At 50.4% G+C, this 14728-nt stretch overlaps 1 protein-coding gene across 1 annotated transcript; it reads left to right on the forward strand.

Moving 5' to 3' along the window:
* The first annotated feature begins 774 nt into the window (after positions 1 to 774).
* Positions 775 to 12737, forward strand: DRC5 (dynein regulatory complex subunit 5). Its single transcript, XM_074538632.1, has 5 exons — positions 775 to 902; positions 5216 to 5473; positions 8090 to 8658; positions 9684 to 10133; positions 12042 to 12737. Exons 2-5 carry the CDS (start codon positions 5290 to 5292, stop codon positions 12219 to 12221), a joined length of 1383 nt encoding a protein of 460 aa, XP_074394733.1. The 5' UTR covers positions 775 to 902; positions 5216 to 5289; the 3' UTR covers positions 12222 to 12737.
* Positions 12738 to 14728: the final 1991 nt, after the last annotated feature.

The following is a 14728-nucleotide window of genomic DNA, read 5'->3' on the forward strand; positions in this document are numbered from 1 at the left end:
TTGTTTACTCTTTATATTCCACAGCATGATGTTTGTCTTGATGAGGATTCTGGTCTTTCCCCACATCTATAGAGGATGCTTAACAGAATGAAAAATGAACAGGTCGAGGAGAAGAGACAAACATGGAGCAGATGGACCAAGATCTTCTTGCCATCAGTGGAGTTCTCAAATTTGCTTTCCTCCCCCTCAGACCTGCCTGTGATGTCATCTGCCCCAAAATATGAGGCCCTGAAGCAAGCCCATTTCAGGCACAGACAGCGTACATTTAGCCATACAAACTTTCAAGGAAACGGGTATCTTGAGAATAGCAATGTATTCATCCTTTGAATACTGACTGGTACTGAACCATTCACATTGCACACCTTGCCCCATTCTTTCCATAATGCCACAGCAGCTGCTGCTGCTGCAGGAGTGTCCGGGACTTCGCCAAATGCTCCCTCCCCATCCAGTCCTCGTGGAGCATGGTGATGAGCTCACACATCTCCTGTGTGCTGCAAGAGGGGGCTCCTACTCCCCACGGCACTAATTTTTAGCAGCTGCACGGGGCGGGGTGACGGGAGAGCCCATCCCAAATCCCGTCCCTCTGCCTTCCTGCTGGTTCTTGGCGCCCCGCATGCCCTGGCAGCGGGCAGGCCCGGTGACAGCCGGGGAGGCCCATGAAGGGAGCCCGGCGCCCTGCCTAGGCCTGGCTCGGACCGGGCCGCGCACCCGGGCCCGGCTGTCCCGAGCCCCACGCGTGCCCGGCCGGGGGTCGCGGCCCGCGGCAGCCCCGCCCCGGCAACGGCCGCGTCCGTGGCGACAGCGGTCGTGGCGAGCGCAGGGGCCGGGCTAGTCCTGGTCCCGCTCCGTTCCCTGCCCCGCAGCAGCAAGACAGAGCCGGCAGCCGAATCCCACAGGCACAGGTGCCGGGAGGGACCCGTGCGTTTCACGTCCCGGACCCTCCCCCGGCGGTTCGCAGGGCTGGGCACACCCCGTGCCCCTGACCGAGCCCTTACCGGCGGTTCGCAGCTCTGGGCACACCCAGTGCCCCTGAGCGGCCCTTCCTGGGGGTTCGCAGCTCTGGGCACACCCAGCGCCCCTGAGCGGGCCTTCCCCCGGCGGTTCGCAGGGCTGGGCACACCCAGCGCCCCTGAGCGGCCCTTCCCGGAGGTTCGCAGGCCTGGCTCGTAACGAAGCGGCCGCGCCGATGAGTTCCTGTCCCTCTCGGGGTCTCTGGAGAGGAGTTTGGCTGGCGGGGGGAGCGCAGGGCCGGCATCCCCCGGAGCTGGGCTGGCGGGGCACCCAGGCGTTCTCCTTGCCCTCTGGGGAAGGGAGCCCTCTCCGAGCCTCCAGGGACCGGCTCGGCAGAGCCGGCTGCGCGCAGTGGCCGGGTCTGCGATGTGCAATGCTTTTTTGAGTTTTGGGTTCTCTGACATCCCACTGGGGCAGTGGCCCTTCCCAGGCCGCGCTGACAGAGATGCGGGAGCACAGTTTTGGCCCTTCACACCGCCAGGATTACAGTGGTGACATTAACCAAATTCCCAAACGGCCAGCTGGCCTCACTCTGCCCAATCTCCCACTGCAGACAAATTTCATTATATTTGAAGCTAAATAGATTCTTCATTTGGCTTTCTTTTTTTTTTTTTTTTTTTTTAACTCACTCAAAGCCCATTGCAGTGTCTCAGGCCCAGACTTAGACTGCAACACGGTGTCCTAATGCACTCTTAGCATTAGCCCATGGAGGTGCCACAGCATGGCAAGTCCCCACGGGTGTCAGTGGGATCAGTGGTGTTATCCAGACTCAGGATCACTTGCCTGGACTACACGTAATAGCATTAAGGTTGGCACACCTGCAGAACAACTGGCATTTTCAGGGTGCTGCTGCAGTGGCATAAGAGCCTCCTCAATTAATGGGCAGGCAGAGCTTCAGTGCAAATGCAGTCTTGGCTGGGGCATAACCACTCTCTGAAATAATTTATCCTGCTCTTACAAACTCTCCAGTAAGCACAGTGTTTACTGTTGTTCCATTTTTTGTATCTCTGTAATCCTGGTAGGAACATCAGCCAAAGGTCACCAGTTTCCATGCAGCTCTTTTTTTTTCTGGTCTCTCTGGGATTTGGTGTGAATGAAAAGAGCAAAAATCTTTTATTTCCAGATCAAAACAGGATTAGTTGAAGAAGGTTTGTAAGGCATGTTAGTAGCAGCATAATTTGGTTGTGTGAGTAGATTTCTGTCAGTTCCTCTTGGGGAAGGGATGTGTGATTTCCTTTATTTTTTTAAGAAGTTCAAGCATTATTTACTTTTCAGTCTGATCTGGGTGTTAAATGACAAAAATTGGGAATTTGCTACATGGCTCTGTTCACTGTATATTGTCTAATAAATCCTTTTTAGGATAGGTGACTGATGTGTATGCAGAGTGGGTGGGAAGGAGTGTGCATTAACAGTGTTGGCTTGTTTTATTGATAGTGAATTGTGGCACTACTCCTGTGCTTAAATACGTGCTTGGCAAACCTGACTCTGGAAGCTGGCTTAGAGTCTCTGCTCTGGCTGGGTGAGACTCCTGCAGACAAAGCAGAGGGGGTGAGCTGTGAAGGAGGCTCTTCCCTGGTGCTAAGGGCACCTGGCAGGTGTGCTCACCACGCTGGTGTGGAGGGATTGGATGTATTGGGAGCAGTGGCTCAGCATCAGACCTGGCAGCAGGAATGGGGTTGATTTGGATGCTTTGCAGCCTTGCTCCTGTTGGCTTTCTAGTGAATGACAAGTGGGCATGGTGGAGTCAGCTGAGCTGACTTGCTCTCGGGCTCAGATGAAGGGAAAACCTCTCAGCAGCCTGGGCAGCACTGCCTCAGTGCAGCTATGTCTCCTGCCTGGACTCTTGGAGCCCATTTGGCAGCCCTGCATGTGCCATGGGTTACCTACCCTCTGAAAATCAACCTGCCATGGGTAAACAGGCAATCCCATAACCTCCTGGAGCAAACAGGAAATAATCCTAGGCCATCAATGCTGCACTGGCTCTCCCCAACCGCTGCCTTTTAATGATTGTTACCAAAAGGTCAGGAAAGCCATCAGAAGCTCCAATCAGCTGTGATTGGCCTGGGGGACAAAATGACACAGATGCTTTTTGAATAGTACAAAGGACTGAGCAAGGAGAAAACAATTTTCCCAGTCACTTCTATTAATGCCACCTCACTGCCTCCTGGCTGTGTTTTGCCCTTCCATAGAAGTCCATCGAGCACACCAGGAGTTGGGCCTCAGCTGGGTTAGTGTGCTGTGGAGAATCAGGTCTCTTCTTTTCCCCCTGAAAGGTGACCTATCATCATAGCACCTTCCACAGGCACAAGGACCTTTGCAGGGAAAGGATTCCCAGCATTCTCACAGCTGCCTAACACTCACTCCTCTCCCCATTTCCACCCTTCATCAGATCAGGCTCCCTTTTTCTACAGCCTTTACCTTTGTCATCTGTACAATACTGCCTCCCAGGAAATACAGCTTCCTTGTCCTTGGCACTCTTCATCCTCCTGCTTTGGCCCAGAGAATGCCCTGCCTCTGCCATCCCCACCCTTTCCCAACTGTGCCTCTCAGGCCTGCCTCAAGTGCATTTGAAGAAGCCTTTTTTACATAGCCATATTTACAGCATGAATCATTTGCTCCACTCTTCTAGACCTCAGCATTTCACAGATCTCTTCCCTCTTTTGCAGGCCCTTCCTCAGATGCCTTTTGGAGGGGGACGGAGCAAAGGGAGTAACACTAGCAAAGCCAGCTCCAAAGCTTTCAGAGAGAGGGCAGAAGCAGCATCAGCTGGGAAGGCAGAGGTGAAAGGAGCAACCTTGTGCAGGGGAAGGAAGGACTAAGGTGGTTCATCTAGGGACCACTGTCTGGATCACATCCCTCATAAAGGAGGAGCTGGTTGGGATCAAACCACCCTTCAGGTGAGGGATATGGTGGCCAAAGATACTACATGGCAGTTATCCTTCCACAGGATCCTTTGATCTTGTTGGTACAAGGCCACCACTGCCCTGAGATATCCTCTTGGTCTTGCAGGAAGATCTCACCTCTGGCGCTGCCATCCACCTCTGCCTCATGCTTCTTTTAGGTGTCCTGCAGCCTGAAACTGCCCAGCCCTGTGCTGCAGCCCTGTTAAGTCCCAGTAGCCCCAGTAAGGATCAGCATGGGTCTGTATGCCCTGGGGGGTGCTCACCAGACCTGGTGCTCTTGTGGAACCCAAAACTCGAGTGGATGCTTCTTTCCTGGTGTCTTTTCTGCCTCTTTCAGACTGGCTGGTTAGAGAACCATTAGGACTTCCAGGCAATAACCATACGTGTGGGATTCTGAGAGCACTGGCCTTGAGGCTGGAATAGGTAACAGCCAATGGAAAACTTTGGTCTGGGAAAGCTCTGCAAAGTTAATAGGACCAGGCATCCTTCCTTCTGCTCCAGGCTGATTCTTTTAGCTCATATCTGCTTAGGCTCAGTGTGGTCTGAACAGGTCTGACCCATCTCATCAGTTAATGGATGTTTGGAAGGAGTTCAGCCAGAGAATAATGGAGAAAAGCAGGAAAAGAATACACTTAAATGTATTCATCTGTAAAGCATCTGTCTTTAGAGAGTCATAAGAACAGACATACCAGATCAAACCAGGGGATAGCTGGCCCAAAAACCCATCTCTGACAATGGCTAGAAGCAGACACCTGGAGAAGAGCAGAAAAACAATGCAAGTATGTGTTCTTTCCTCCAGCACTCTCCCCACCTCCAGCTGTGTTCAGCTGCTCACACTGAGCCACATGACTTCTGTGTATTTCATCATTTCTCAAAGGGTTTCTCTATCATGGACTTTTCTTAGAGTCTGCAGACTCCTAACATCCGCAGCATCCTGTGGCAAGGAATTCCCCAATTCAACTGCAGCCTGTGTGAAGAACCCTTTGCTTTAAGCCTAGCTCTTGCCAGCTTCCCCTATTACTTTTATTGGAAAAGGCAGTAAACAATCAATTCCTGTCCATCCTCTTCAACAGCACTCTGAATTAACACCACGTTATTATCTCATTATTGTATGTGGTGCCTAGAGACCTCTTTGCACAGGGCAGGGTATAAAGATGAGGCTCAGTAATAGTTGTTTGGCTGCAGTGCTTCCAGTCCAAAGCAAAGGTGGCAGGCAAAGGGCAAGTGTGTTACAGGAGAGCAGTGTGAGCTGACCATTAATGTTGCCAGCTTCTTTCTAAAGCTGCCTTTTTATTTTGCAGGTAACCATTTAGTGGTGACTCTCAAGGAATTTTCCCCTTGCTTCTCCTGAAGGAGAAGTAGGTCCTGAGCAAGGATGCAGCAGACAGAAGCTGGTGATAAGAGCAGATCCCTTCCCTCACCGTGTCCACCTCAGGCCAGCCTCACTGATGTCTCATTCTACACACGCCACTGCATCACCGACGATCTCAGCTGGTCCCTGGTCACTGTCCCCCCCCTCACGGAGCTCTGCCTCCAGCACATCGCTCACAATTTCGAAAGTAAGTGGGAGCACATTGACTCTAGGACACGTGGAAAGAGGGTCAGTCCCACAGAGCAGAGGGTCACCAAGGCAGGCAGATGCATCTGAAAGGCAGTGTGGCACCCAGCCCTGCCAGAGGAGCAGATGGGCAGAAATATCCCCTTGGGCAGCCAGTTAAACAAACTGTTTAGTTGCTATGTATCTGTACACTCCAGGGATGGCTGTAGTCCTCTGGGCTGCACTCCAGGATGTGAATCTGTACTGACCTTGTTCTATCACATCTTCTTCCATCCATGCTCTTCTGGACTCACCTCAACCATGACTGGGGCTGTGCAGTTGCTGTTTCCTGCTCTTGATTCGTACAGACGTTAGGGTAGTGCTCGAGGATGGGGCCCTGTTGTACTGAGTGCTGTACAAAGAGATGCAGAATTGCTCCTGCCCAAAGGAGCTATCATCTCAGTATTGTACTCACAGGCTGAGCCCTCCTCCATGGCTTTTGGTGGTGATGTGACAAGTTATATCCTCAGGCAGGGAATGTGCTTTTGAAGCAGGTGGACTGATGAAACACAGCAAAACAGAAGAAGCGTGTCTCATCTGAGAAAGAACTGACTGGGAGGGGGAGAAGAAGGGCCTGTCTTTTTGGCTGACTCAGTGAAGTGGCAGCAAAGACCAAAGATAGTTTTAAGGCTATGTCCGCACTGGGACTGTAAGACAGTACAAAGGAACTTAGTGCTGCCTTATGCCAGGAGCTGAAGGTACTTGAGGGTCTGAGCTGGGACAACCTTGCAGTCCCAGCAGCCTGATCAGTCAGTTTGATGCCAATTGCATTGGACCTGCACTGTGCACACATAAAATCTGTGTGCTCATTTTAATGGGGACCCTCGTGCTGTTACCTGAGCTGTGAGGCTGCACCTTGCCCACAGTGGGGCCTGAGTGAGCCTGAGTGAAGCTAGCCCAGCCCTGCCCATACGTGTCTCACCTCTGCTTGTGTCATGGGACTTCGCAGAGAAGGTCACCGCAGTGTCAGCTGTGGCACACTGGAATAGAGTCCAGGAAGAGGCTGTGGTAAAACTGTCAGTGTCCTTAGGAAGGGAATGCTCCAGAAATTGGGGAACTATAAAGCTAATCCTACTTTGTGTTTAATAATCTGGTTTCCCATGCACAGATAAGTTTCTTCACTGATGATTTATGTTACTCAATACAACTGTGTATGCATGACCAAATATTCATGGTGTGAGTACACATGGCTTTTCTCTGGCATTTCTGGGCATAAAGAACTTCCACCAGAGAAGACAGCTGTGACAGACAAGACAGCTTAGGGCAAGCATTGGGAAAGAGACTCAGGGGAAAGAGTACCTGGGAAAACAGAATTTTTATTTAAACAAGGTGGACCTAAAAGCTAGGAGTGTGCCTCAGCTAAAAGGAGCAGGAATCAATTTGAGGTAAGACCTGTTGTAGTGTGTTGTTAAGTTTCTTGTGTTATTTCCCCAATTTATGTATTGTTTCCCCCTATTAAGTGTAAAATGGTTTTGTCCCCCCCAGTTTTTCCCGCCACAGCCCTGATGTCCGTTAGGTTACCATGGTTACCCCTGTGTCTGTCACCCAAGTTATATAACTTCTCCTGCCCCTTTTTCCCTTTTTAGTAAATCTTTTCTCCTCCCTGGGCTCAGTCAATCACCCCCCACTCCTCCTGGTTTTCCAGAACTTTCGTTCCCCTGGAGGTATTGGTTGGCTGGGGTCCCGGGACCCCTCCCTTACCTTTTGATTACTGATTTCCATGGAGTGTCAGTTCTGTGAACTTCATCCCCTCACCTTTCCCGATTGGTTCCGCCTGTACCCACCCCCCTCCTTTATAATCCTGTTTCACCCCCTATTTGGGGCCACTTTCCCGGTTGGTTTCCCCACGTTGGATCCTGCTACACCTTCAATAAACTGACGCTAACCCCCGGTGAAGTGGTCAGCACCGTTCCTCGCCAATACCAGCGGTGTGAGCCAGTCCGCAGCCAGCACAGCCCGAGGCCATCAGACGCCGAGGGGTGCTGGCCAGGAATTGCAGAGGGGCGTCGGCCATTCGCCCTCAGCTAGCCGGACTTCGAACTTCAGGCCACATACGCCCCCCCACAAGACCAATGCTTGAATTAAGATAAATAGGCACAAGGACCTGCATGAAAAGCACACAGTTGTTCTCAAATACTGTTCTTCAATATGCTTAGAAACCAAAAGGGAGAAAGTTCAGCAAATGGCAGGCCAAGCTCTCCCATCACTGTAAGGCTGAATTAGTTCTCTTGAGAACCGAATTCCTGCCCTGAATATAAAACCAAGATTTTTTTGGCATTCAAACCAAGTTGAAATGGGGAGCACAGTGTCTGGTGCAGTTCCCAACTATTATGAGAGTAAACCAAATTGCACTGATGTTTCATTGTAAAAGTTAGAAATCATACATGGAAATGTACAGATGAATCCTACATGTGTTCTGCCAACTTAGCTCTGTGCTCCAGCTGCTGGCAACCAAGGAGAGAGCCAGTGCCATCAGAGGGGAGGGCATGGGCACACAGCTGGGGGCCAGGGCAGAACCATAGTGCCAGCAATTGTTCCTATGCCCAGACCAACCTCTCATTCTTTTTATCTCTTCCAGACAACCCTATTTTGAATGATCTTCTGCCTGAGCACCAAAAGAAGGTGGTGGAGAAGCTCTCCACCAGCCTTCCACTCTCTGTGACTGCCAACAGAGTAAGCCATGAGGAGTACTGGAAGAGGTGCTGTATGGAGCGCTGGCAAGTGTGTGACGTGTCCAACTACGGGGACAGCTGGAAACGGATGTTCTTTGAACGTCACCTGGAGAACATTCTGAAGTTTTTCATCCCTAACACCACAGACCCCGACCAGGTCCTAGACCTCATCCCGCTCTGCCAAGACTACGTGCGGAAACTGGAGATCAATCAGTTCCTGCCACCTTTGCAGGTGGATCCAAAGGAGGAGGGCCATGACCTCTCTGACGCAGAGGATGAGGCTGAAATGGGTGAGGTCTACAAGCATCACTACAACCTGAAAGAGCTCATTACTTCTCTGCCTCACCTTGAAGAGCTTCATCTCATTTATGATGTGAAGAGCTGTGGCATGAACTTTGAGTGGAACCTCTTTAACTTCACTGAGCTGGACTGCTCCAACTTGGCTTCTGCCGTGAGGATGTGCCGTAACTTGAAAGTAATATACCCCAAACTGAACCTTACTGCCTCAGCTAGATCTTCAAATTGCCTGTGGATAGAAATACCGGGATCAGTTCTGCTTGCTGGTACCACCCTTCCTTTTGCAAGTTACAGACTCTGACAGAGTGCAGAGATGTTAACCTGCTGGCCTAGTGCTGAGTATCTTGTTCTGCCATGTCCTTGTTAGAATGGGTTGTCTGGGGATCAGTGAGAAGAATGTTTCCTCCCACAAAACTTGTTGCCTGTAGCATAAGAGGCAGCAGCACTCTACTGTTTTAACTCTCATATGGTTCTGGGAGACAGGAGAGGAAAAGTCCAGAGGGAGCTTTTCATAAGGAGTTTTTGGTAGTTTTGCTCAGTAAATGCATGTCAGCCTCTCCCAGAGGAGAGAGGACCCCCAAGAATAGTGTGGGGAAACACTCACACTTGCCTTAGCAATGAGGGATAGTGCAGATACAGATACTCAGCCCCTCCAAAACATCAGTGGGCATTGCTATCCAGAGTGGAGCAGGAGTGAGCTGGATGAACTCCCCACAGACTCTCATACTTTGGGAAATATGGCTTCCAGAAGAGTAATTACCTCTCTTGTGGCTATTAGGATGCCCCAGGCACACGGGACATTGTTCTGTGGTTATCACTGGTGCACATGTTCATCCAGACAGGTTTGACTGTGATCTGGGCTGGGTTCTGCTGCCAGTTGCTGCAGATGTTTTGACAGCTTTATCTTGCTTTAATTTAGCCCCCAGTTAGAGATTTTGTGCAGTCAGAGGAAAGGAACAGGCATTTCCAGGAGGCAAACCCTTTTTCCGTAGAATAGGCATGGGACATCAGTGGCATGCCCTGCTTCCTGGAAGTTTCAGCCCACTAGGAAAGCAAATACTTGAGCCTGCTTGCTAGAGGTGTCTGAAGTGAAGGGAGATGAATCCTGTCTGGTGGACCATAGGTTTAACTCCATGATGGTTTTGTACAAAGCTCAGTCCAAAGCCTTGGCTGTTGTAGTGACCCTGGTTTTTATGCCCACAGGTTTTCAAGCTGACACGAAGCAAAGTGGACGATGAGAAGATCAAGCTCCTGGCCCGTAGCTTGCAGAATCACCCTCGCTTGTTGGAGCTGGACTTGTCCCACAATCTCATCAGGGACCACGGGGCACAAGCGATTGGCAAGCTGATCAGCCACAGCAAACTAGAAACTCTCAATCTGTGTAACAACCAGATCTGTCACCTGGGGGCTCAGGCTCTTGCTCAAGGCCTGGCTGAGAGCTCCACCCTGACCTCCCTGAACCTGCGCCTCAACTTCGTGGAGGACAAAGGCGGGGAGGCGATCGGCCGTGCCCTGCTGACCAACACCAGCCTGAAGTGCCTCCATCTGGGAAGTAATAACCTGTCAGAGCCAACTGCAGCAGTGTTCTCCCAGGTCCTGGCTCAGAACACCTCTCTGACAAGCATCAACTTCTCATGCAACCACCTGGGGCTGGTAAGAGAAGCCTTTTCTGCCTGCAGTCTGTGAGCCTGTGTGGTGGCCTTGCAAAGCAGATCCTGAGGCTGTCTCAAAGCCACAGAGGCAAATGCATCCCTCATTTTGTATTCTTGCAATGATAACAATCAGTTGTGAGCCAGGAAGAGACTGTAGCAGATGTCAGGAAAGAGAAGGACACCTTCTCTGCATGAACATGCATTTACCTCGCTTGTAACATCTAGCTCTGTTCATAGGGCTGAATCTGTCTTTGAGGCTTTGGGCTTTTGGGCAGAGAGGGATTTTACCCCCAGGAAACTGAAAACCAGGAAGCATGTCTGTGAGAAGTCACAGATGCTTCGCACATGTGAGCGTAGTTAATGATAGGCAGCATGAGATGAGGGTCTCATGCATTTCCTCTGTGCTTTGGATCTGCTGTGCCATCTGTCACTCAGCAGCACACAGATAGTGTCACCCTTCCCAGAATTTCTCCTGTCCATCACATGCTCAGAGGAGACTGTTAGCAAATGGGCTTGGTTGTTGAGCTTCTGTAACTCACCAGGAGCGGTGCGGTGGGTCAGGAGTGTCGTGTCTGTGTGCTTGTAAGTGGCTCCTAAAACACAGGCTTACATTTTCTAGACAGAGGAACATCCACAGATCTTACTACATCCCTAAGAGCTGCAGTATGCAACATGCCCACAAACCAGACCGCTTCTCTTCTGCTGATTAAAAAGAGCTTTAGAAATCTGAAACTAGACAGCCAAAAGCAATCATGCTGGCTTTTAAACTTTCTGTGCTGCCTCGATTATTCTCACTGTCAAATAAAGAGACAGCAAGACCAGCTGTCCCTGCTGGCAGGAATATTGGCATCAATGTATTTGACAAGGGTTTTAAAAGGATTTGATGGGAGAAAACCTTTTGTGAGTTCTGAGTTTTATGGTCCTGGATGTGGAAACCCATTTGAGTTTAATGATAGAAGGGGGCAAAGGTTGGAAAGGATAGAAGGATTTTTGTTTAGTAAATAATTATCTCTGTGCTTAGAATCTTCCTTCTGATGAGCTCTCCTGTTACCCATTTGTGAAGTTCCATGGCAGCCCAAAAGGTGGCTGGTAATATTATCTTTGGGAACATTGGGGGTTTTGCTAGAGATGCATTCAATTCTGACCTCTGTAGCCCATTAAAAAGAGACCTCTTCCCAGACCTTTTTGCTCTGTCCTTTTTGGCAAAAGGGCTAAGAGGCAGGGTGTTGGGATGAGAGGGCCATCTGGATGGAGGAGAAGGGGCAGGAGGTGTATTTGGTACCTGTAAGAGAATAGCAACAGCAGAAAAAAAATTCTGGAAATTCTCACATCCCTAAATACAGTGCTTCATGTATGGGGGGGAAAACCTCCCTCTGGGTGGGTGCCTCCCAAAGGCTACATCACCTTTTCTGTCTCATGAAGGCTGGTCTTCAGTTCCATGAGATACTCCTCTCAGTAAAGCCAACCCAGCCTGGGAAATGGCATCCAGACAGAAAACTGCCAGTTCTGGGGCTCTCACAACTGCCAAGATGAGGAACAGCACTCTAATCCATTTGTGCCCAGCCAGCAATAAGCTGGGAACTGGGGGACAGGGGAGAGCAGACTCCTCTCAGGTTATCATTGTCAGATGTTACTAACCAGCATGAGCTTGAGAACTCCTGACATGGTACCCAGAGGGAGTCATTAGCATGTGTCATGTCACAGAGAGCTGCATAAGGTTACATTCCTCCTTTGCACTTCTCCTGTGAGCAACATTTCGGACCTGGGTGGAGGCCTTTATCCCTTTTGGCACTATCTCATGGACCTCCCACTGGCAGCAGCAGAAGTTGCCCTGGGGAGGAGGGAAAAGGAGCAATACACTTCTGTTTTGGATATCCTCCTTTAACCATCCCCTCTGATCCTTTTGCAGGATGGTGGGAAGCAGCTGCTTGCAGGGCTGGCAAACAACAAGACTTTGACCGAGCTTGATCTCCGCCACGCAGAGGTGGAACAGGAGACAGATTTCCGCATTCACGAAATTGTGTGGGCCAATCGGGAAGCAGTGAGGCTGGCATCTCTGCAGCACCCCAGCACTGAACCCTCTGAATGAAGTGCTCCAGGGAGCAATGGGCTTTGGGTGTGCAGTCTTAGAAACACTCTGCTTCAAGGTCTTGGTTTTATTTGCTTTCCTGAGAAACACAACTTGTGGCTGCCACCGTAGCCACATCATTCAACCTGTGACTTCATTGGAGACAGACACTTGATCTCAAGGCACTGTAGTGGCACCACAGAGCAATCTGCCTCTTAAGCCCTCTCTCTCATTGCACCCTAAATCTCACCTCCTGTGACGCTTTTCTATGCTCCAGCAGCAAGCTTATTTCAGGCAAGTGAATATTGTTTCATCTGTAAAGCAGCAAAGATGAAGTCTCTGCCACCTAAATGGTCTAGTCCAGACCTAACTTTAAGGTTTTGCTGAGGAGGATGTGAGAGGCATAGAGGATTGAGGCAATGTTGTTTCTAGTTCCTCAGCAGCTTTTTCTGGCTATTGCTCTGCTCAATAATCTATTTGAATTTATAGTAAATTTCTCTGGAGTCTGATATGGGTGGTGAAAAGTAAATAGAAATAAATTCAATAACTCAAGAGGTCTCACCACTGTAGTTTCCTGCTTTGGGCTGCTCTGCTTTTAATCAGTGCTAGCCTGCTTTGCAACAGGTGAATTCTTTACAACCAGATGCTTACCTTACCTAGTAGTGCTCTTCTGTGCAAACCTGTCCAAAGCAATCTGTGTTTTGCATAACTTCAAGCTAGAGGGGTCCCTTCAGGACTGCTGGCCCACATAGCTCACAAGTTTGAAAACAGTGCAGCTTCCTTGGGCTTGGAGCAAAATGGAGCAGCTTCCTTTTGCTCTACAGGCTGTAGTCATCTGAGGATGGGACAAGGCACATACTTGAGTGAGTTGGTCCACTGACCATCCTGCTCAGGAGATATCAGGGAATTAAGCAAGTGGGTTGATTTCCATCCCTTCCCACCTTCTGGGCAATGCAGGAGCTTCCCACGCCTCTGAGCCCTGCCCAACGCCAGTGCTCACAGACCCACTGCTGGCAACCACCTCAGTGAATCATCTGAAACTTTTATTACACCGATTTGGTTTACAATCTTTGTACTTTGATATTTCCAACAAAAAAGGCAACATTGTGATATACTGTTTGTACATATATAGAGAGACAGACAGAGCTAGATCATACTGACAGAGCTGAAAAGTAAAAACCGTTTCCCAGTGTTCACAAAAGGATTTGTTCACCACGTACCCGCTTCTGCCTTGCCCTGCCTGATGGATACAGACACCGAGGTGCCGCTGGCCCCTGGCTGACAGGACCTTTACCTGCACCGTGTCACACCCGCATAGATCAGAAAGGATGGAGTGCAGGGCTGCCCTGGCAGCAGGGGTGCTGACAGGGCTCAGCCCCAAGCCCTCACAGGTTTGTGTAGTCCCTTCCCAACTACTGATGGATGCTCCAGGGGCTACGTCCAGAAGAATTCCTAACCAGCAGTAGCAGCTGTGAAACCTCCCTACCTGGGCAACTCCCACTACTTGTTTCCCATCCTCGAGACCGAGGTATTGAATATACTTATTTATTTTTATTTGCATTTACAAAATATTTTCACTGGATGACACACCTCAATGAGATGAGAACTCATGTTCAGAAACAGCAGAAAAGACCCAGATCAGCATCAGGCTGATGAAGCAACAGCTCCAGCAGCGAGGGTGGGGGTTTAATGGGGGTGGCCTGGTCCTAGACAAGCCTGCCTGTGGCTCCAAGGACAGGGCTGCAGCTGGTCAGCCAGTTGTGCAATGAAAGCTCATGCTTGGAGGGCAGCAATGAGATCCTGCAGACATGCTAGCAGACATATGAGGAACTGGCCACCAGAGCCAGGGAGGACAAGGGACGGAAAGAAAAGGGCTTGGGAAAACATGTCATCACCAGAACAACTTCTAACTTGCTTTCCAGGAGCTTTTTTCACTGCTCATTTTCCTTCTAACAGCTTGAGACTGTTAACACCACTTAAGCACCCTTCGAACGCACTCCTGGGCTGCCGCACGCAGGAATGCCTGGACAGGTAGCTGTTGCCTGGAGAACTCTTTGCCTTCTCTCCCATCCATCTCTTGGCCAAAAAGCAAAGTCCAAACCAAGCAGCCTGCAGCACTTGCCCACACCCAAGACCAACAGTCAACTATCTGCCAGCCTGCAAGGGTTGAAACCATTTCAAATGCCACACACTCTGGCCAGACAGCAACAGCAGATTGTTGGAGTGTCAACATGCCTGCTGCTGGTGGGTCACTTGTCAGCTCCGAGTCCAGCCACCACGGGGTGGGTAACTAGCTGGTCACTGTGCTGAGTGCAGGGCCAGAACAAACCTTAGCTCTCCCATGAGGTCTATCTTCAAGGCAGGCTCTGAGGAGGGGGCGCCATTTGTGGGCCTCTGTCGGGTGGAGAGAGTGAGCTTGGGCACTGCCACCACTCCCAACACAGCATCAGCAGCACTCAGCAGTCAGGCTGGGAGCACCCCCTCACCCACCCCACGGGTGTGTGCCAGAGAGATGGTGAGACAGGGCT

Source organism: Zonotrichia albicollis, chromosome 3, assembly GCF_047830755.1.
Source record: "Zonotrichia albicollis isolate bZonAlb1 chromosome 3, bZonAlb1.hap1, whole genome shotgun sequence".
Classification (NCBI taxonomy): domain Eukaryota; kingdom Metazoa; phylum Chordata; class Aves; order Passeriformes; family Passerellidae; genus Zonotrichia; species Zonotrichia albicollis.

Excerpts from the sequence above, each read along its gene's own strand:
- DRC5 (XM_074538632.1), top strand. The coding sequence starts at position 5,290 with ATGCAGCAGACAGAAGCTGGTGATAAGAGCAGATCCCTTCCCTCACCG. Across the intron at positions 5,474-8,089 it reads CATCGCTCACAATTTCGAAA|ACAACCCTATTTTGAATGAT; the intron begins GTAAGTGGGAGC and ends TATCTCTTCCAG. Across the intron at positions 8,659-9,683 it reads GGATGTGCCGTAACTTGAAA|GTTTTCAAGCTGACACGAAG; the intron begins GTAATATACCCC and ends TTATGCCCACAG.